Consider the following 21,688-nt stretch of genomic DNA (forward strand, 5'->3'; position numbering starts at 1 on the left):
ACATGATGCTGAAGAAAAGAATCAGGGCTCTGTTCTTAAAACATTTAGCATAGAAGAAGCTAGGAGCACAAGTTGCCATTTCAATACAGTTAAGACGTTCACTTTTTTAATTATAGGTTTAAAACAGTATTTTGTATCTATTACATACAGGAAGATTACGCGTTGTTGCCCACATGCAGAAACAAGCAAAAGCAGAGTTTAACTGTTTCTCTCTATAGTGTTGTATTACTTCTGGCTCTGGATGGGTTCTGCTGGCTCCTGCAGGCCAAGCAGGGTCAGACTCTTTACAAAGTGGCATTTTTTACAAGTCTTTTTCCCAATAGTTTTTTAAGACGGGGGGTGGGGGTGGGGTGGGGTGGGGTGGGAGAAGGGAGGGGAGGGAGGACGAGGGGAGGAAGATGGAGAGGGAGGGAGAGAAGCTGAAGGCAGAACAGACTGCCATAAAATACTAAAAAAAAGTGTGGAGCCTTGAGGACAGGGAAACGAACTTGAGTAGGATAAAGCTGTCCAAGCAGCATAGCTGCGGAGTGCAGGAGCACAGCACGCAGAGGGCAGGTGTTTTTACTGGAACACATGCCAATGACCGCACTCCTGCCTGGAGGATGCAGGCACCTTGCAAAGCCTCACTATTACTGCTGCTTAGTCAGAATTGCTTCAAGTTTAAAATTGAGAAAACATTCATGTGTGGGTCTATCTAAAGTTAGTGCATTAGCTTTTACACCTAGCCACGCTTAGGGATCCAGGGATCCAGTCAATGAGGGTCACATTTGTTCCTCTAGTGTCTGGCATCCTGCACCTGCACTGGTTGGCAGCCAGTCCCATTGGCAGGTGAGCCAGGATCTCCCCAAAGCACTGAAAGCAAACGCCCCCAGCAGTGCCTGGGGGAAGAAGGAGCAGGTGTGTTACTGCCTGCGATTGCTTGCCATAACCACCATTCATGGACGCTGATCCCATCGGGTTACAGAGAATGACATTTATTCTTCTGGCAGACACACCGTGATTCCATGGTTAAAATGAATACAGCACAGGGCAGGGATTTGCTAAATCCCTGAGTAAACTCACATGCTCCTAACAAGGCCTGCGTCAAAAGCGCTGGCTGCTCCTAGGGGAGGGGCTGCTAGCCTCAGGCTTTGTCCTGCAGCTGCTGGGTTTTAGGCACAGCCTTGCAGGCTGCAAGCAGAGACCCCTCTTGCTGCCAGCGAGTTCTCTATGGTCTTTTTATGTTGTTGTTTAAATTGCAGCATCTAAGTGTTTGTACTGAGAAACCTCTGAACTGACACTAAGAGCACATGGTTTCATGTTAACATGTATAAATTAAAATATTAAATCCACACAAAATGCAGCTTAACATCCAAAAATAAATATATAAATTAAATGCAAAATAAACCATTTCCCTAGAAACTCCATTTTAGTCCTAGGAGCAGGTTTCTAAGCAGCATTTTCTTTATGTCAGCTGCCAGAAAACTAGCACTGGGACTGAAGTGTCCCAGGCAAGCACAACACAGGGTCCTAGGATGCTTATTATTATGGAGTCACACCTTGGCTCAGGGCCAAGCACAGTGGGTGACACAGCAGATGGAAATACCTTTCAGTCGCATGTCACGCCTTGCAGCATTGCTTTCTATCTCTTCTCTCCTTCCCCAGAGCACACCCTACTGCCAGTCTCTTTGTCTTACAGAAAGATAAAAGCCATCCTTGTGATAAGACCCTCTTGCAATGCTCTCAGATGTGGCAAAGGCTCACTGGTGCTGCAAGCTCAGTGCACCTGAGCACTAACACTCCTGGAACAGCTCTCCCTGCAGGGGCTGGGAGCGCCACAGCTGGAATGGGCTTGCACGCCAAGGAGGCTCTGGGTGACTCTTCAGTAGCAATGATGCACTCACGGCATACAACTACGCTTCTGCCAGGACAGCGAGAGAGCAAGGACATATGCATGCCCACAATAGGTGTGCTAGCAACTGGCTGCGAGCTGCAAGGTGTGGACAGCACAGTTTTGACAGCACCTCACCTATGCTGGCAACAAGAGTTTGCATGTCCCTGCCACAGGTGTGGAGGAACCAAGAGCAATTACTAAACTACTTTCCCCGAGTGTTTTGGGAAGGGGGTTCTCCTTCCCCACACCACAGGTTCTATTCCCCACATCCTGGACACTTTGGGGGACAACAAAAAGCTTGAACACAGCTAAGAGGCTTGCATACGGGCAGCAAAGAAACTGCTGCTGCTTGCAAAGCTGGCACACATCAGCTACACCAGCCAGACGCTAGCCTCTCTCAGTATGGCATGCAGGTTGCTCAGCTGCCTCACCACAATCCTCAAGAAAGCCTTTGGTTTACAAGGACAGGGAGGTTTCTCGTACATCTTAGGCCAACAGCGGCCAGGGTTGTTTCAGCCCTTCTGCTTTAGAAGGGGCTGTAGTTGTGCGTTTGGATACTCTTTTTGTGTGACTATTCAGGCAACAGCCCCTCTGTGCCTCCTACTGTCACACTGCTGATGTGCAGGAGTAAGTTGGCCACTCTGTGTGTGCAAAGCTCAAGTTAGCAGGTTAGGAATGTGCTCTTTGTAGCAAAGAACAACAGGCTGAACTCTCCTCTCCCACTGCCACCCCCAAACAAATGTGTCCTTCATCCCAGCTCCTTGAGCATAGTGAGCAGGTGTTGCAGGATGCTGCAACCAAACATTTGGGACAGAAACCTGCAGAGCAGGCAAATGTTGGTCCTGCCTAGTTGGAGTACAGGTCCCCTTGCTCAGAACACCATGTGTATGTTCAGGATGGAAGATGGAAGAATGACCTTCACTGTCATGCTACAGTTGGAGGGTTTTGCCTTCCCTCATCTCCTAAGTGCATTTTCTTTGCAAATTAGTTTTCTTCTCTGCCCCCACCCCCACCCCCCATGCACTGTCTACATGCAGCAGCAGCACTTCAGCCCTCACCAGAAAGATGAGGTTCATGGTGCTACAAGTTAAATGGCAAGGCAGCCAGGAAGAGAGTAGAACAAGCTCTCACAGCAGCAAGGCAGCCAAGATAGTATATAGAAACTGTACAGGCAGCAGAATAAAGCAGGGAAAGTGTAAGTGCCCCTGGCCTGCAACTGCTCTTGCACAAACTCTTAGCTCAGTCCAGAATATTACAGAGCCCTGCACTTCTTTCTCATGGCATCCAGTGCTGAGCTAGATGGATACCCGATTGCCTGACAAATGGGAACCATGTAGAGGACTAAACCAGAGAAGAACTGGACTGTGATTAGATGGTGTCTCTGATGTTGCATCGGTGATTGGAGAGTCAATGGATGAACGCTAAGTGTGGGAGATTTAGAATTCGATCTTACAGGCTGGAAAAGATTCATCCTGCATCACAACAGTGCTGCTGCTTGCCAATACCATGATGTTTAGCTCCTGCTGTTTCTCATGGGTCTGTTGGTACCATTCCCGTGTCACCTCAGTATCATGTGTTGGGATCAATGTCACCTGGGAAAAGAAAGCAGCAGGGATGATTGTCTGAGAACAACTGCAGTAACAAACAATACCCATAGGAGCTGAGGCTAAAATTTCCCATTAATTTTGGAACACTGTACCCTTGGTACTGCTTGTTCTATTTAATGTCTTTCAGATGTCAGGTTCTCTAAGGCAGAGCTGGTGCTTTATTTTATGCAGTACCAGCACAATGGTGCTCTGAGCTGGCTGCAAACTGGCAGTACTAGCACCATAGTGATGAAAATGGCTGCAGTGCAGGGGAGAGCATCTCTCTGTGGAACTCCAGAAACAGCCTTAGAAAGATCCCTCAGTATGAAAAGGAATAATGCTGAGAATGTCACTGTTAATGGCCTGATATTAGACTTTATATGCCTATTGACCTGAAGTGCAACTCCAGGACCTTGAAATCTGAGGCTGCTTCATCTGAAAGAACATACACACTTTCTTGTACCTGTCTTCAGAAAGAGTGCCCACCCAGGATGTCCTGCAAACCTGACTAAGCAAGAACTATGTGTAAGAACATCCTGGTTTAAAAGCACCAATAAAAAGTTGCTATTAGATCTTCAGCAAGCAAGGCTAGCAACAGATGCTACTGGGTGTGGGATGCTGTGATGAAAATTCAGACCGTGATGGTGCTTGGTTTTGCTTGAGGATAGGTTCATCCTGCAGCAGATAAGGAGGAGTATATGATCTCTAAATGCTTCCTCCCCTCAGAAGGATGTGGAAAGGAGGACATACCTGCTTCCACTCATACCATTTTGCAGGTCTTCTCCTCCTCCTAATGGGTACAAACAGTTACTTTTCTAAGACTGCAGAGCAGGACATGCCCAGTACCATTTGCTTTCTCTTAGCGCACTCCCTCTGGGTATGTTTGTGACACACACCTCCCCAGCCCTTGTGACACAAGGAACATCACACACACTCCTTGGCATTTCCATGACCTACCTGCAGGTTCTCCCCCCACTGAGACTTCCCTTCCAGGAGTGCATCCAACACTGCACGGCTTGGTTCTCCATTGGCTGCATCATTCCCACTCACAACATAATATGATGCTCGAACCCGCTTGAAGAACTCCGGATCTGTGTTCTTTCCACTGCAATGGTTGGGGATGTATGCCAAGTCCACATAGACAGGTGGACCCATGGGCACAGGCAAACTGCTCTTAGGACTATTGGAAGCTTTGGAAAAAAGAGAACAGAAGCTATCAAAACTCTTCTGGAAAGGACAAACATTCAAATTAACAGTGAAGGACTTGAGTTCCAGAAAGGTTTTTCCCTGCAGCTGCAGCAACAAAGATAAGATTTATCCAGGCTCTGCTGCTCAAGTTGACCTGGGTGCATTTCTGGGCCAATGCTGTCACAGCTCTTGGGAGGGAAAGAGAGTTCTGCTGTTCTTTGGGGAAGGACTGGAAGGCTTTAGGCTCAGAAGCATTTCCTGGGGAAGGGAATTAAAAAAATCTCCATTATTAGCTTTTGCAGTGTTGTCATCCCAAACAATATTTAGTCCTAATTTTTGTTGTTTAATAACCTACATTTGCTAAAGAAACCTGTTCTGATGGCCTTTATATGGTATCCTAGGGTATTACAGTAGTCTTTCTGGAAGCTCCATGCCAGCTTTCTGCCATCCCTGTGAATTGCTGCTATTCCAAGGACTCTATTGCTCTTTCCTGTCAACCTTTGGTACCTTTTTTGTCAACCTTTTACGAGATGAGAGATGGTCAAACGAGAGTTGTTTTAGTCAGCAATATATATGCATATATATTCACACACAATCTATAGAAGTACTGTCTCTTCTCTCCCTCCTGCTCTCTGTGGAATCAGAGGCCTCTGTCCTCTTTTTTCTTCCGTATACTGTCTCGGGGTAGTCTCTTCTGTGAGAAAAAAGCCACTAACTACTAGTGTGGACAACTTGTTGTGCTGCCTAGCTGCTACACAAACAAAAAATCCCTACCTGTCTCAGCCAGTCTTACAGATGTCTAGTCCTCATCCCAAGTTATTTGGGCAACTCACAGCACTGCTCCACGCACAACCTCTACATCCTCTATCTTTGTCTCAATCCTCCTTTTAGACTCACATATCCAGGCACTGCATCTTGCCAGTCCTTTCTGTGCAGCGCCTCTAAGACATGACCATTCTGCACAGACACTCTGCTAATACCTGGCACAGGCTCTGTCTTGACTGTACCCTATTTGCTTGTCAGCTGTTCATGAACATCAGCTGGCTCAGCCGCTGCTCAGTTCACATTCCTTTGCAGAGCCCTCTCTGACCTGGCACTATGACCACCTCATTGCTCCAGCTGCTGCTTTCTTCTCGCTCCCCACTACACTGAGCAGCCGCTGCATCAACTGCTTGGCCTGTCCATAGCCCTTGCTGTCACTGATGCTATCTGTCAGTGACACCGATTTGCCTCACCTGAGCTGTATTTGCAACACACACACAGGGGCTCTTTTCAGGTCTTCCCCTTCAGCTGTTCTCGCTCAAGAGCTGCTCCCTGTAGCGCCTCTGCAAACCTTCCCCCACTTCTCCTACACCCTCTCTTTGCCACAGTGTCTGCAATGGGCATCTGCTGAGACCACAGCACCTCAGCTATGTTTCAGTTTCTCCATTCTCCCTGGCACTGCCCACCTGCTGGCTCTTGTCTCATACTCAGCATCAATGATCTGGAGCAAAGGATTAAGATTTGCTCTGTGCCTGTAAAGGGCCGGGCACTATGGGGTCTCAGCACAGACATAGTGATGATGCAATACTGTACCACCTAATACTGATATCATCTGGTAGGATACCAGTAGAGCACTGGTCTCTGTGTGAACACTTAGCAAGAGGCCACAGGCTGTACAGACGCTTGAGGCCAAGTCCCTCTTTCACACCTTTACTTAGGAAAAAGAGAAGACCTTAGTTTCCAACAGTCAGACTGCCTCTTCAGTGCCCTGTGTGTGGTACTCAGATGTGGGAGCTGTTCCCATCCCATCTCTGCTTAACATTTCAGAGGAAAGGACATATCTGACCATGGCGGTGTCCTCTTATTCTAAGTGACAGCTTTATCCCAGTCCAGCGCAATGCACTTACCCCACTCATAGGCTGAGAGGTTGCCACCTCTTTTTAAAACACACACATATTTTGTCCTTGAAATGCTGGCATTTCTTTGACAGCACCCAGCTCTAAATACCTACTGTCCCTCCACAGATGAGCCCCTGGGTGGAACTGAATCTTGGCCTATAAAGTTCTAAATTAGGTCTCACAGGTCTGTCTCTCTTCAGAGGTGGTTGCATTCGGCTCTACAAAGGTTGAAAGTTTTCCTCACGGCTTTGATCTTTTGAAGTGATTTATGTGACAACCTCTTTACCTTATTGCTGCTTATAACTTTTTATGCCTGACTGGGAAGTCCTATTCTCTGTTCTGCTACATTTAACCCAGTGCTTTTTCTCTGTTGAACCTGAAAAGAAAATGCATGCTTAAGGAAGAATTTCTTACCAGGGTTTGTTTTGATGCCATTAACAAGGCTCTTGCCAGGGTTGCTGTGACTACTCCGGGATAACTCATCCTCTGTGTGAGGAGGCTGTACCAGCGCATTACGTGGTTTGGACTTCTCTCCTCCATCTCTTTCTTTTTTGGCAGTGACAGATTTTGGAGATTTGTCTGATGGTTGTTTCACAGGAGTGGGTGATCGTTTCCCTTTCACATCTAATTTCCGGGCAGGCGAGGAAGATTTAGGTTTGCTCAAAGGCTTCCTCACACCTTTGTTCTTTTCTTTTATGTCTTTCTTGGAAATTTTATCAGTTCTGGTCATGCTTTGTTCATTTACCAACATATCAGGGTCTACCATGCAGACATCAGGGTGAGGAGGATGGGGATGGGGATCTACCATTGGAACAGGCTGAGGATCATGGCTGGATCTAGAACTGGCATGATGAGCATTCCCAACAGCTTTGTCAACTGGGAGGAAATCGGCATCTTCATCCGAGTCCATGTTGGCATCTGCTGTGATGGACGGACATTCTTCTGTCTCAGGCGGGACATCCGAGTCTGACTGGGAGGTTCCAGAATCACTCACTGATGTTGGAGGGGTTTCCTCCACTGTGGCACTTTGCATGGGGCTACTACCAGTGTGAGGTGGTCTTCCTTGCACTGAAGGATGACCATCCTCCTGTGAGAGGTCACTATCTTCAGAGAGCTCATGAGGGCTCGGGTTGATGAATGAGGGAGAGAGCTCTCCCTTCCTGTGCTTGTATTCACATGAGGAAAATTTCTGTCCACAATCAAAACTGCCTCCTAAACGTGGCTCCATCTCATGGGAAGCATCTCCATGGTCCTCTGGTTTTCCACCCCTCTGCACATCTGGGAAAAAGGGCTGGAAACTGTGTTCAGGGGACATCAGAGAGGAAGGTCGGCTCTGCCTCTCTGTGTCCTCTTTGCCTGTGCATGGAGAAAAACTGCTGTCAGAATCAGGACGCGTTTTTTCATCTTTTGCCTCTGCTGCATGGTATGTACTTTGGAAAGCTTGCAGACTGGTGCTCACCTCTGTTGGACCATTGGCTGTGGTTTCATCTTCATGCTGATGATGAGGAAATGATGTCAACACATCAGGGAGAGATGTCAGCGTCATCAGCTGTTCTGCAAATTGTGCCTTCTGCTCTGGCCTGCTTACACAGGGTTGCTGTTGTTTCTCTGCAGAGAATGGTGTGGGCTGTAAACTCTGGCACTCCTTTCTGCATGGGGAAATGCTGCCACCCATGCCACTTGTGAATGGAGAACCGTGTTCTTCAGCAAACACAAAGTCTTTGGTTTCAGCTGTATGTGTTTTCATGGCATTATCGGAAATCTGTGGAGACACATCCCAAAGACTCTTGGTACCTGGTTCCGCTCCTGCACCCGTGTGTGTAGAAAGCATATGGGAGTAGAAACTTTCTGCTGTAGTTGATATGACAGGAGTGGTAGCTTCAGATGAAGGCTCCTCTGACAGGCTGGAAGAATCATCTTTCAGCTGCTGTTGGGCCACAGTCTTTCTTTCCACAGCTTTGGAGAATAACTTATCTTCTTCGTATGGACTTAGCGGTGAGAATTTAGTAAAAGATGACTCAAGGCTGCTGATTTTCTCAGAAACCTCCAAGTACTCATCTTTCTTCCCCTGGTCTGAAAGCAAAGCACAAGGAGCCTTTAAAGGAAGAGAGATATCCCCTAAATGGCTTGCTGACATTTGCTCATGTCTGAACATACTGGATGTTTCACTCTTTCCTAGCAGGGAGCATTCAAATCCAGAAGAGCTATCCATCCATCTGCCTTCTACTGTTGGGTCTTTTTTGTATGCTTCCTTCTGTCTTCCGGAAGCAGATTTCAAGTATATGGCTTGCTCTTGGCATTCTGAGACCACAGCTGCACTTGGATAATCTGTTACACAGGAATGTGACTCCTTTGTGGATTTTTCAGCAACCTCTCTCTTTTGTGAAGAATCTTGTCTTAAATGGCACATTTCTGAAGCCTGCTCATCTCTGCCTATGTCTGGCAGGTCACTGTAGCCAGCAACATACGTCCCCATGACAGTAGCTGGTGCAGTTTTCATACCTCCATATTCCTCTTTCCACCCTGGATCGGAAGGTGAAGAGGCAGTGGAACTGCGTGAAGTGGACTCCTGGTGCTTGCTTTCCAGAAGGGGTTCTGATACATGAAACTCGTCCATTGCTGAGATGTGTGCATAGACTGTGCCTGCAGCTTCAACAGGGCTGTGCAGTTTAGACTCCTTTTCAGATTTCTCCTTGGCGCCTTTTTCTAACTCAGAGTCACTCATGCTTTCTTCCCCTCGACCTGCTTTCTCATAGTATGTATCTTTGGGACTTGGGATTTCAGATTTCAGGGACAGAGATGGCTGCTCCTGGCTAGACAAAATGATGTTCTCATCTGGACAGGCAGCATCAATATAGGCAGCTGATTTTTCCTGATAAAACGTGTCAGTCATGTCTGTGGGAGAGGCAAATGCTGTGCTTGCGGATGATGGGTGCAGTTCAGAGTCTAGTTCTTCTGGCAAAGCAGAAGACACCTTCAGTTCTTCCTGTCCTTCAGATATCTTAAGCTTATCAGTTTCAGACAAGGGCAAGTATCTTTCATGGATGTCTGTATAGTCAAAGGCTGAATCTGCTTTATCTTTAGGGGATGCTGGCGATGACAACTCCTTCTCAGCGGAGGTATAAAGGCAGGACTCTTCTTCCTTTGCAGAGACGTGAAAACTTTGACCTTTTTGAGAGATCAGTGCTGTTGCTGGTACCTTGTCAGTGTGACCTGGGCTGTCTGCACCCTTGGCTGTGAAGGGGGAGGGTCCAACTCCAGACACAATTATCTTCTCATAGATGTCAGCATACTTGAAACTTCTTTCATCAGGGTAGGGAGTTGGTTCTCTCTCTTCTTGCTCTTGTCTTGTAGAACTGTCATCACCTCTGGGTCTGCAGACCCCTTCCTCATAGGAATAAGGCTCAGGGGAGCTCCTGGAATAGGTCTCTGGAGGATATGCCACACGGCCAGCAGAACCCACAGCCTCAGCATGGCCCATGGCAGCACTGCTTTTTTGACAAGGGCCTTGTCCTAGAGGAGAGTGCGCACACTGCCCTGACACTGCAGCACTTTCTTCTGGGGACGCTGCTATATATTCATATTCTGCTGGTCTTGTAGATTGCAACAGAGTAGATGCTGCTGCCATCTGCTCTTTTCTTCCTGTAGAGTCATAAAGACCCTCAGTGGATTTGTAGTCATCCTCTTGCTTTCTATCTGACTTATATTTACAGTCTATTTCCTGATACAAACCACTGATGTCTGATTTCTTTGTGTCTTTTGATGGGACTTCTTCCCATAAAGGTGGCCTGCACTGATCTAACTTGTAAGGCCTTTCTGTTTCTGGTATTGTGTCAATCTCCTTTTCCAGAGTGGTAGTTGTTACAGACAGGGGAGATGCCATCAGTGCTTGGTCTAGTGACTTTGCATAGATATCTAGGACAGCTTTCTCCTCATCATCTAAGTAGGAGTAATCATGTTTAGATGTCAACAACAATTCTTGCCTTTCTTTGTTTGCAGTTAATGCTTTGGCCTGATTGTCCTCACCAGAGACATATTGAGAAGACAGAGGAGAACCTTCCATTTGTGTTCTTTCTGGGACAGTGATGTCAGCAGGAACTGTTTCTGCTTTCTTTGTTTCTGATGTAGGTTTGGCACTCTTCTGTGTGTCTTCTTTGTAATCACACGATTCCATCTTTAAACATTCTGCTTCTGCTTGCAGTAGCACAGGTTTGTCTTCAGCATGACAGAGCTCCTCATCCTCCTCATCCTTGGGTAACTGCCCTCCTCTCCCAGTCTCTCTTCCTTCCTGAAGATACCCATACACTGAACCCCATGCTTCACTTTCTGCTTTTCTCCAGCTGTGACTGCCAGGCACTGCAGGAGATAGGATCTCCCCCTCTCCCATTTTAGGAAGGGATTTTTTTTCATATTCTGGTACCTCGTCCAAGAATGTGCTCTCTCTCTCTTTATCATATCTCTGCCGCCTTCCCTGAACAGGGGTCTCCTCCACCTCTTCTGGAAACCACACTTTCTTCTCATAACTTAAATCTTTCATGTAAAAGTCTTCCATTTCTGGAGATTTTTCTTCTTGAGCTTCCTTGAACCTGCAAGATTTTACACCTTCAGTAGAAATGTGTGAAGATGTCTTATCCTCACTTGGGCTAGAGTCTGTAAAGTGTAAGCCCTTCATATCTGGAGATACTTCCTGAGAGTCCAAGCCTGCAGTTCTTCCCCTAAGTGGGTCCTTTTCTGTTGCAGAAAATAAACTGCTGTCATCTGGAGACATTTCTTCGGTTGAAGTATCTCTGGGTGACGTGTCTTTAACTGAGCTACTTTCTGGGCAAGGAAAAGGTTTTGACACTTCTTTTGTGAATTCTTTGGCAGAAATTTTCAGTGATTTTTCATATGTAGCTGGGCTCTGCTCTGTAAAATCCATGGATTTCACAGCTTCTGAAGGGAATTTGTCAGTGAAGTCAGATGTAGTTTTTTCTTTTGCAGGTATCTCTTCTGTGAAACTAAGAGATTTTATGTCTTCTGGAGAAATTCCTTTAACAAAAAGGTCTGAAGAGATTTCCTTGCTGGGACTCTCAGTGAGAGAAATGGATTTGGTCTCTTCTGGAGAAATGTCTTTAATGGAAACATGAGAAGATTTTTCTTCTTCTGAGGTGTCTCCTGTGAAATACAGCAGTTTTTCTTCTTCAGTAGTCGCTCCCTTAACAGAAATATCTGAGGATTTTTCTTTACCAATACTTTCTTCTGTAAAAGAAAGTGATTTGGTATCATCTGGTGAAAATTGTGAAGATTTGTCACTTTCAGATTTGCTTTGGCTTGTGAACTGTGGAAGATCCACATTTCCTAGGGATGTTTCTGTGGTAGAGAATGGCTCAAAGGACAAGTGTTTTGAAAATCCCATTAAACTTTCTGTCATGGTTTTAGTTCCTTGCTCTTTTTCTGGCTCCAGAAACACATCTGTGCTGGGATGGGGCAGCATGGGACGCTCCTCCTCCTCCTCCCCTATCACCACTGTGTCCTGCTTGTGGTAGGAGAGCCAGGGCAGCTCTTCCTTGCCCATTGGTTCTTCCAGCACGTCCTCCCCAGGAGACACTGGAACGTCGCTGCCAAAGCCCAGCTTGTGCTGTACAGGTCCAGGCACTTCTTTTTCATTTCTGTATTTAGCTGCAGATAGCTCATCTTCTTTGAGAGGTTCACCCTTGGCTCCCTTCACCACAACAGAAGTTTGGCTTTCCAATTTGTTGGCAGCAGCATCTGTTTGTTTTTCAAATAGATCTGAGTCTACTGTTTCTAGTTTTTCCTCCACTGGAGACTGGTGGAAAGGTGTGTGTCCTGCACTAGTGGGGCCAGATGGGGTGGGAGAGGCCATTTTGACTGTACTATCGTCAGGACTCATGCATCGTTCTTCAGCCTCTGCAGAATCAACCTGGGAAAGCGGTGTTTCTTCAGTGGATAATGGCAGACCAGAAGTTTGCACCACTTCTGTGGGAACACTGATTAACACATTATCAGGACCTCCTTGATGAGCAAACATGGGGGCATTGTAATGCCCTCTGAGTTTCTCAGGCATTTCAATATTTGGAGTCCCATCTTCTTCTTCCTCTTCATCTTCTGCCTCTTCATTAAGATCCTTTTTTTGAGCTTCCAGTTTTCTCTCTCCTTCTGCTAATGCATGGAAATCTTCAGGGGGTGGAGATTTAAAACATTTGTCTTCCTCCAAGGATGATGTGGGGGAGATTGTGCCAGCAGAGGGAACATAGTCGAGACCTTGGGTTGCTTCAGTCCGAGAGGAGGGCATGCTGTTTACTGTGTCTAGAAGTAAAGAGCTTTTCCCTGTCTCTTCTGTTTGTGGTGCTGTTATAGATGCAACCGATTGATCTTCTGCTACTGAAGTTGCAAAAGATGAAAGCTTATCACATTCTGTAATGGAGGTAGCAGAGGATATATGTTCCTCCTCAGCTAGAGGTGCTGCCACAATGTTTGTAGGATATGCCAGGATTTCAGACTCCTGGCCAGCATAGCCCTTGGCTGAAAGGTCAGCAGTAGGCATGGCCTGTATTCCATGTATTGCTTCAAAAGAGCCTGGGTGGTCAGGAACAGAAATGTCATAGGCATTGACATCATACTTCAAGTGTGGGATCCTCTCTTCCTGTTCATCATGTATTTCTTCATCAGAGATGGTCTGCTCTGTTTCTGAGTAGCCTGGGATAGTTTCATCTTGGATATATGAAACATGTTCTGCTGTTGCTCCTGCTGGGACTGGCAGACTGCTCAGATATGACTCTTCCTTTGTTACGTCCTTTCCAAGTAACTTGTTTTTCTCAACCATGTCACTAAAATCTTTTTCCTTTTCTGTAGTGGTAAATATTTTGTCCTCCCTCTCATCCTGATTCAGCTCGTAGAAGTCTCTATTCTTTTCCACCTTCTCCTCTGCCTTCATGTGCTGTCCTTCCTTTTCTTCCAGTTCTGCCTTTTCTATCACATCTTCTCTCTTTTCCTTCTCACCCTCTTCCTGTGTCTCTGTCCTGTCGGTATACTTTTCACAAGTCTTTGTTTCTGCTTCCCTCTGTTTTCTGTCCAAAGAGATTTTCTCCTCTTCCTCCTTTTCTTCCTCTCTGAACGCTGATGACTGAACACTCTTTGCTAAGGCATCTGTCTGTGATGGTACTTGTTCTTTGTCTGGAACCACCTGAACTTCCTTGTCCTGCTCAGCTTTTCCCTCACAGTATCTCGTGTCATGACTTTCATCTATTGTTCTTCTTTCATCCTCTATTTCTTCAGCATGACCTGCTCTCAGTTCTAGCTGATGGACTGCCTTTTCCTCTGCTGGTGATTCTTTTTCCATATCAGTAGTAGTTATTCCCTGATCAGGAATGTTTGTTTTCAAAATCAGATCTACTTCAAGGCAACTCTGAGCAATCATGTCAGCAGAGTCTTTTATCTCTGTTTCAGGTACTCTCATAATCTTATCACTAACCTCAATATCAGACATTTCCTGAGTCACCTGCAAGGCCCCTTTCTCCTCGTGCTTCAGTTCCTCAAAGTCCTTTGTAAGATCTTCTGGTGAAGACAGGACTAACCTCTGTTCAGCTATGGAAGTCTCTCCTGGCTCCACCTGTACAGGTGCCTTCTCCATTGGTGATGTCTTCAAGTCAGCAGGTACTTCCTTTTCAGGTTTGACTTTGATCTTCTCAGTTTTGAGTCTGCCTGGAACTTTTGCCTTGTATAACGTTTTTCTTACTTCTGGGGTAAACGGTTTTAAGTCTGGTTTAGAAATTTTTTTAGGCTCTGGTTTGGTTTCTTTCTTTTTATCCTCTTTCTTTGAATCTTTTTTTTCCTCTTTCTTTCCATCATCTTTTTTTAAGTCTTTTTTCTCTTTCTTAATCTCTTTCTTTTCTTTGTCTTTCTTCTCCTCCAGTTTGGATACTTTCTCTTTGAGATGCTTTTTTCCAACCTTGTCTTTTGACAATTTTCTTTTTTCAGCTTTGAGAGCATCACTTGTTTCTGTCTTTACCTTTTCATGTTTAACAGGTTTCTCAGGAATTTTCTCTGAGTGTTCTTTAACCTTTTTCTCAATTTTAGTATCCTTTATGACTTCTGGTTTTACCTCCTTAATCCCCTCCTCAACTGCCTCTTCTTTCTTAGCTTGCTTTGTCACAGATGGCTTGGGAGAAGATTTAAGACTCTCTTTACTGTCAGTTCTTTGTTTAATTTTGGTCTGCTTCAGCACAGGTGGAGGTATTCCAGAAGTGATATCTTTCTGAGTAGCCACTGGGTACCTCAGAAAATCCAGATGCTTGAGTTTCTCAAGACCTTCCAGTATCTTATTTTGAGGAGCATTTCCAGGAAACAAAACCCTTACAATTTTCTCTGTTGGGCTAGCTGGAAGCCATACCACTAGGGCTGTGATGGATGTGAGATAGGGAACAGAAATTTCACCTTCTTTCCCACTTGCAAGAATTATGCCAGTTTTTGCTTTACTATTACCAGCCCATTTCTGCATTAAAAACTGCATTTCTTTACTGTCCTTGACAGGATTCAGTATATACATGTCCAGCTTACCCACTCCCATTTTGTGGAAAAGTGTGATAGGTTCAATGGTACTGCTCACCACCCTGTAGAGAGGCTCTGATTTAATGCCTAGTCTGTTGAGATACTGCAGTGTCAGACAAGCTTCTTCAATGCTCCTCTTTACTTTCATGGACGATTCAGGCATCTTCAGTTTTTCAGGAACATTAAAAAAAACCACCCCTAGCTCAGGAGAAATTAGGTTCTTCATCCAGTCACTGTAGTTGGTAGAGCCCTGGGATTGTTCCTCTTCTTGCTCAGCAACTTTCCTCTGCAGCAGCCCATTGATGCCAGGTAGGTTGTCTGCACCAATGTGGGTGAGCAGGATTGAGTCAATCCTATCCAGGTGCCTTACAAGCTTCCAGAAGCAAGATTTCCTGTCAGAACCACCATCCACAAGGATGTTAAACCCATTTACAGCAAAGAGAGCAGAATCACCTCTTCCACCAGGGAATATGTAGCAGCAGGGTTTGGAAAGCTTCAAAAAGCCCCCTGAAGTGGGTGGCTCCAGGAGATCAAATGGAGATGGCACGTCAACTGTCTCAGAGACGTATTCTGCAAACTCAGACACCCCATCCATTTCTGGCAGAACTGGATCAGGATTCAGTTTCAGATTAATAATTTCCTGAAATCGAGGATGCCCAAGGTTGCTCCAGTCTCCTTCTCCCAAGCACGACACAGTAAGGGAGGCCTTGATATCTGAATCAGTGTTGCTAAGAATCTGGGTGACCTAATGAGACAAGCACAGACAAATAAAGGTCAAATAGAGCTCTGACACCAATTCAGCACTTAAAAAAAAATAACCAGTTAATGCACAAATACTGAAAATGCCATGAGCACTTTACTGACAGGAAACATTGGGGATATTTAAATAGTCCAAAAGCCCGTTGCAAATAGATGCATGGGGCCATGTTCTGCTCTCTTTTGAAATTCTTAACATTGATGGGCTGTTATGCTTCCTGACTGTTGGGAATGCATGGTGACAAGACCTCAGGAAAGAAAATGAAAGCAGAAACTGCCTTGTCCTCTTTCCTTACTTCTTCCTATTTAACCTGTGATATCAGTCCCTGGCTTGGGCTCAAAAGCAGCTGTTTCTTTTGGATTTGTGATTTCTAACCCTGAGATACCCTTTCCAGTGCTAAGCATCATTGTCTGAACTTATCCTCGCTCATTGGCTAGTGAATGATCACATAGGACTTTGTGCAGTTTTAGTGCCATAGGACTTTCTTTTTTATTCCGATTTATTTTCTTTCCTGGGACCTATTTTGAAAGTCATGACTCCATCTCTGATAGACATACAGGGTTGGGGACATGCTACATGACTAATAAGTAGAACTAAGGTTGATATAATTTCCAAGGCTCCTTAGAGCTATGCTGAACATATCCCAAGCAAAGAAGCATTAAAACTCGGACTTCCTAAGTATCTGGAATGAGATTAGTACACTTCTTTACACTGTGTTCTCCTGCTTATACAGCCCTTAATTGACTAGTTAGTGTCCAAATAAATGGGTACCGGAAATAAATGAGAAGAATCAGCCTAAAAGAAATGAAGATGGGCAGATTTGCTATGTAATTACAGCAACAATTATATCAATTGTCAAAATACCACCCAGCCATTCCTGCAGCAACTGTACATTCAGTCAGATGGAGACGTTCTAAACATCTGGCACACAATGATTAGTGGAAGTAGGTCTTATCAAAAACTGATGCAGCATAACTATATTGGCAACAAGCACTGAAAGAAAGAGTTTAAAGCATCTGAGGAAAGCTATAGTACACCTAGCTAAGATAAATAGCATTGCAGCAGAGGTTCAGAGATGGTCTATAAGGTTTTCAAGACCTCACTGGACAAAGCCCTGAGCAATCTTGTCTAAATTCAGTGCTGACCCTGCTCTGTGTGGGAGGTTGGGCTACAGACCTCTCAAGTGCCCTTCCAACCTGAATGATTCTGCAATTCTACAATTAAATAATGACATCATGTAGTTATTTAATCATCATGTAGTTACCTAATCAGCATTTATTCATCCCCTTGTAATCTTTACACACCCCTAATGAACACTGAACCTTGTGAACAACTTATACTTGCTGGGCTGATTGTGAAATGAAGAGAAATATCCACATTTACTAGAGTGATGATGGCCTCTGTTGGCTGTTTTTTGGAAGTGGCCCACAGATATTCTAAGGCCTGCTTTAAGAAATTTTGAGTGTCTGCCCACTGCAGAGCCAGTCTGGAAGGTTATTTCAAGCTGAGTACCTAAAGGTGGACGCTTTTCCACGCTTGCCACCTTGGAAAACTTAAGACAGGAAGTTAAAGCAAGATGCCCAAGACTATAGCATGAATTATTTATGGTGTGCAATTTTTTGCTGGATTTGAAGCCCATCCCTCTATGGATCTGCCACCTGAAGGAGCCGTGTGGGCTGCATTGCTCTGTCATGGACTCTGTGAACAGCAGGGACATGCTGGCTTACTGCTCACACTCACCTCTGGGTCTGAAAGTATCTCAGCAAACTTCTGGTAAGTGAATGTCCCTGTCTGCAGGATCAAGTCTCCTTCCTGGTCTGAGCTCTGACCACAGAAGATGAGTAGCTTGTGGGCTGATGAATCACACACGAGTGAACGGACCTGTTACCATGAGACAGAGTGTTGCAGTCAAAAAGTTACCTGAATTCCTCATCAGCACCCAGAAACCAATCACATGGACAGGCAATACTTATGCATTATTCACAAATAGTCAAAACATAAGTTTTCTACATATAAGAGAGTAGGTTATTGAAGAGGGAAGACACTGCTGCTGCCTGCCCAACACAGCTCTGTGTCACATCATAATTCACGTTGAGAAAGTAGGCCAATGCTAAGAGAAAATGTTTGGTGTTACACTGCCATGTAAGAGTTTGGCACATTTAGACTCTCATCAAACTAGAATGCTTGAGGTTCAGAAGCCCTCCTGTTGTCGTTTAACCCCAGCCAGCAACTAAGCACCACGCAGTTGCTCACTCACTCCCCCCCATCCAGTGGGATGGGGGAGAAGATCGGGAAAAGAAGCAAACCCTGTGGGTTGAGATAAGAACGGTTTAATAGAACAGAAAAGAAGAAACTAATAATGATAATGATAACACTAATAAAATGACAACAGCAATAATGAAAGGATTGGAATGTACAAATGACGCGCAGTGCAATTGCTCACCACCCGCCGACCGACACTGAGCTAGTCCCTGAGCGGCGATTCCCTGCCCCCACTTCCCAGTTCCTATACTAGATGGGACGTCCCATGGTATGGAATACACCATTGGCCAGTTTGGGTCAGGTGCCCTGGCTGTGTCCTGTGCCAACTTCTTGTGCCCCTCCAGCTTTCTCACTGGCTGGGCATGAGAAGCTGAAAAATCCACTGAGCAACAACTGAAAACATCAGTGTTATCAACATTCTTCGCATACTGAACTCAAAACATAGCACTGTACCAGCTACTAGGAAGACAGTTAACTCTGTCCCAGCTGAAACCAGGACACCTCCACCTTGTTTGCTAGGAAACTCTACAAGCTCCTGAGAAATCCATAAAATCGGGCAATTCTAAGGCACTAACTCTTCCGGGAGGCAGCTCATTACTAAAGGGCTAGCACACAAGAAACCATACACTCTCATGTGTTTCTTTGTCTAGCAGTAAATTCTGTCACAGAATACTGGTTACTGCATATACTTTGTTGGCAAGACCTGAACACCTGGCCACTTCACCACACCTTGCAGCAGAATGGCAGCATGTTCGAACTCTCCAGAAGGTACAAAGTGTGATGATCATGACCTCTATGTCAAGCAAGGGCAGGAGAGCTGATGTAGAGAAAACCTGCTGGCATCTGGTCCTTACCTCAGACACGATGCTGTCCACATTGGGATTTACCAGGATCACTGTCTCCAGGGTATCACTCCGGTGATGGAGGGTTCTTTGGCCTGGGGAGAGGCAAGAGATTAGACAGGATGGGAGAAGCCGATGAGACAGTATTTGCCTACTGATGTTTTAGCCTCAAAAATTCCACTTCAGCATGGCTGTGGTTGCAAGGCTTCAGCTTGCATTTTAGACCCAATTTAATACCCGGATCTCATAGAACAAAGCAAACTCTTTTTAGTAACAAGGGAAAAAATCCTAGTTCTGGATCAGCACAATTTGCAACTCAACTCCAACGTGTTCTGAAGTCCACAGTACCAGGCATATCAAGCTGCCCGCTTGTGCCAGACAGCTGTGTCCCTTAAACGCTGGTACAGACCAATTATTCCCTCCAGACAGAAGTATCTTGCCTCATTGCAGCTACCATGGAGAGGTATCTCTGGATGTTGTCCAAGCCTTAGTCACCACAAGGCTTTGTGAGCCAGCTGGTGCATGCTAACTCGCCCTTCATTAGAGTGGTGCAGCACTAATAATGAATCTCTCATCATCCTTAATAAGTTTTTTCTCCTATGAAGTGTTTTTCTTCAATCCAAATGTGCACCCCTAGAGGTAAACTGCTGCTATGGGAACCAATTAGATGGTTGTTGTAGAAGAATGCTTGTTCTCCTGTCTCTCTCCTGTGAGAGTCACAAACAGGCACCCAGACAGGAATCTGCTCGCTCTCTATATTTAGGCAAAAAAGAAAGAGCCAAATAAGAGCAAACAAGAGCCTGGTAGTGCAAAAAAGCACTTTGTGTGCTCACCTTGGCGTGGGCATTACATGGATATTTGGCAAAATATTGACATAATGCCTGGGCCCTATTATTTTATTAGAAAGAACAGTGGTGACTGCCTGCCATCCTGAAAGGTGGGGCTAGAGCCATTATTGTGTACCCACGTCAAACAGCTCTGGGAAGCAGGATGATGTACAGGACCTGCCTGCAGCATTTCCTTTGACACTGCAGGCAGCACATAATTTTTTGGATTCTGGTCTTTGCAAATACCTACCTGTGAACTTTATATCCACTCTACAAGCCAGGCAGTTAGCAGTTAACTGTTGGAATGTATAATTTATAGGGTTTGAAACTCTGATAGGCTTTAACCCCTCATATAGACTGGAGGGCCACAGATCTTCACTGAAAATGGGCATCTATTTATATTTTTCATCTTCCAGACAACTGTTGCTCTCTGACAATGTTGTTCTTTCCACCCTCTCTACTCCACAACCTCCCATCAGCTCTCTTTCTAGGCAGATCTCAATCCTTCTAAAATAGCTTTATCAAACTGGTATTTCAAAGAAAGACACCAAAAGAACAGAAAAAGAAAGAAGTCCGAAAAAGGCCAATAGCTGGTATAGCTTTAATCAAACTCAGTTTACTGGGATGTTTTACTCTGGCTGCCAGCAAATAAGTATAAACCAGACAGATATGCCCAGAAGGCAACTTTCAACCCAAAATGAGAGTGGCTCTAAGCTCTCAGCAGAACTATTTACATTCTGCATCTCTAGCTTCTTTCTGAACTTGTGTTCTTTCAGTTTGTCTAAAAATGGTCCCTCCAGACTAAAACAAAAGCATCACTGTGCAGAGGAAATGCTTGCACTGAGTTCAGTGGCATTTCTGCCAGCTGATGTGGGATGTGGTGTGTGGATGGGAGAAGCTGGGAACCAAGCCCCTGCACAAAGAAGGAAGGCTGCAAGTGAGTCCATGGGGAGCAGTGTGGGAGGGTGGCAGGTGGTGCAGATGAGGAAGGCCCAGGAACTGTTCTGGGCCATGCACTGCAGCCAAAAGAAGCAAAAACCTACTCATCCTCAAGGTAATGGTAATTGTAAAGGCATTGCTGATACCTCAGCATTGCTTAGATCCAAACAGCAAACACAAGGAAGTACGTCATTTCCTCACTGATTGCATCGTGCAGTTTTCACACAGCTCACCCCACACCAGGACCTCCACTCACATGCTGCTCAGAGCATCCAGTACAGAAGCAACCTGCTCCCATTTTTCAAAAGTAGGTCTGGGACAAAGTGAAACCCATGCCATTCCCCAGGCTTCAACTTCTGCCACCTTCCTGCCTATACATTCCAGATAGACTTTTTTGGCGGTTGTTACCCACATCACTTAGAGAACACAGCTTGGCATACAGAACCAACACCAGCAATCTCTTCCTTGTGCCATGTGAAAGGAAGGCTCTCAGGCACAGTGTAGTCAGTCACTGGTGCCCAGCATGTGGGCATCCTTCCAGGCACCAGGTGCCAAGGTGCTGCAGAGGCAACACCAGCCTGAGGGCTGCAGGCTGGGCAGTGCTTGGTGGACAATGCCAGCTATCCAGGGAAAGGGGCCTGTCTGCAGGACTAACAAGCATGCAAATACTGCTGCTCTTTGCCATTTCTGTGGTTCAAGCCCAAGCAGCTGAGCTGTCACTGCTGAGACTGCTAAACAAAGCACAGCTGGTTAGCATTCTGCTGGCATCCTCCCCCCCCCAGGGGCTGTCCCCTTCATGCTTGAAAGAAAGAGAAGGCTTCAAGCTGCAGGGCCAGCAGCTGCTGGCAGATGGAAGGTAGGAATAGTGAAGTACTGAGTCTTGTGAAGGGCCATGAAGATGATTAAGGGACTGAAGCATTTTCATATGAGGTAAGGCTGAGCACGCTAAGACTGTTTAGGCTGGAAAAGAGAAGGCTTGGGGTGGGG

The 21,688-nt window shown here is 45.6% G+C and overlaps 1 protein-coding gene across 2 annotated transcripts in view; it reads right to left on the bottom strand.

The window, feature by feature from the left end:
• Window positions 1-354: 354 nt before the first annotated feature.
• MAP1A (microtubule associated protein 1A) overlaps window positions 355-21,688 on the bottom strand; it is a 71,479-nt gene continuing 50,145 nt past the window's right edge. For both annotated transcript variants that reach the window (XM_049813025.1, XM_049813026.1), the window contains 5 exons: window positions 18,948-19,030; window positions 17,572-17,712; window positions 6,942-15,819; window positions 4,417-4,649; window positions 355-3,465 (listed from right to left, as the gene is read on the bottom strand). In XM_049813025.1, coding sequence (XP_049668982.1) covers window positions 3,310-3,465; window positions 4,417-4,649; window positions 6,942-15,819; window positions 17,572-17,712; window positions 18,948-19,030 — 9,491 coding nt within the window. In that variant the 3' untranslated portion in view covers window positions 355-3,309. The remainder of the gene's footprint in view (window positions 3,466-4,416; window positions 4,650-6,941; window positions 15,820-17,571; window positions 17,713-18,947; window positions 19,031-21,688) is intronic.

This window comes from Accipiter gentilis, chromosome 10, assembly GCF_929443795.1.
Source record: "Accipiter gentilis chromosome 10, bAccGen1.1, whole genome shotgun sequence".
NCBI lineage: Eukaryota > Metazoa > Chordata > Aves > Accipitriformes > Accipitridae > Astur > Astur gentilis.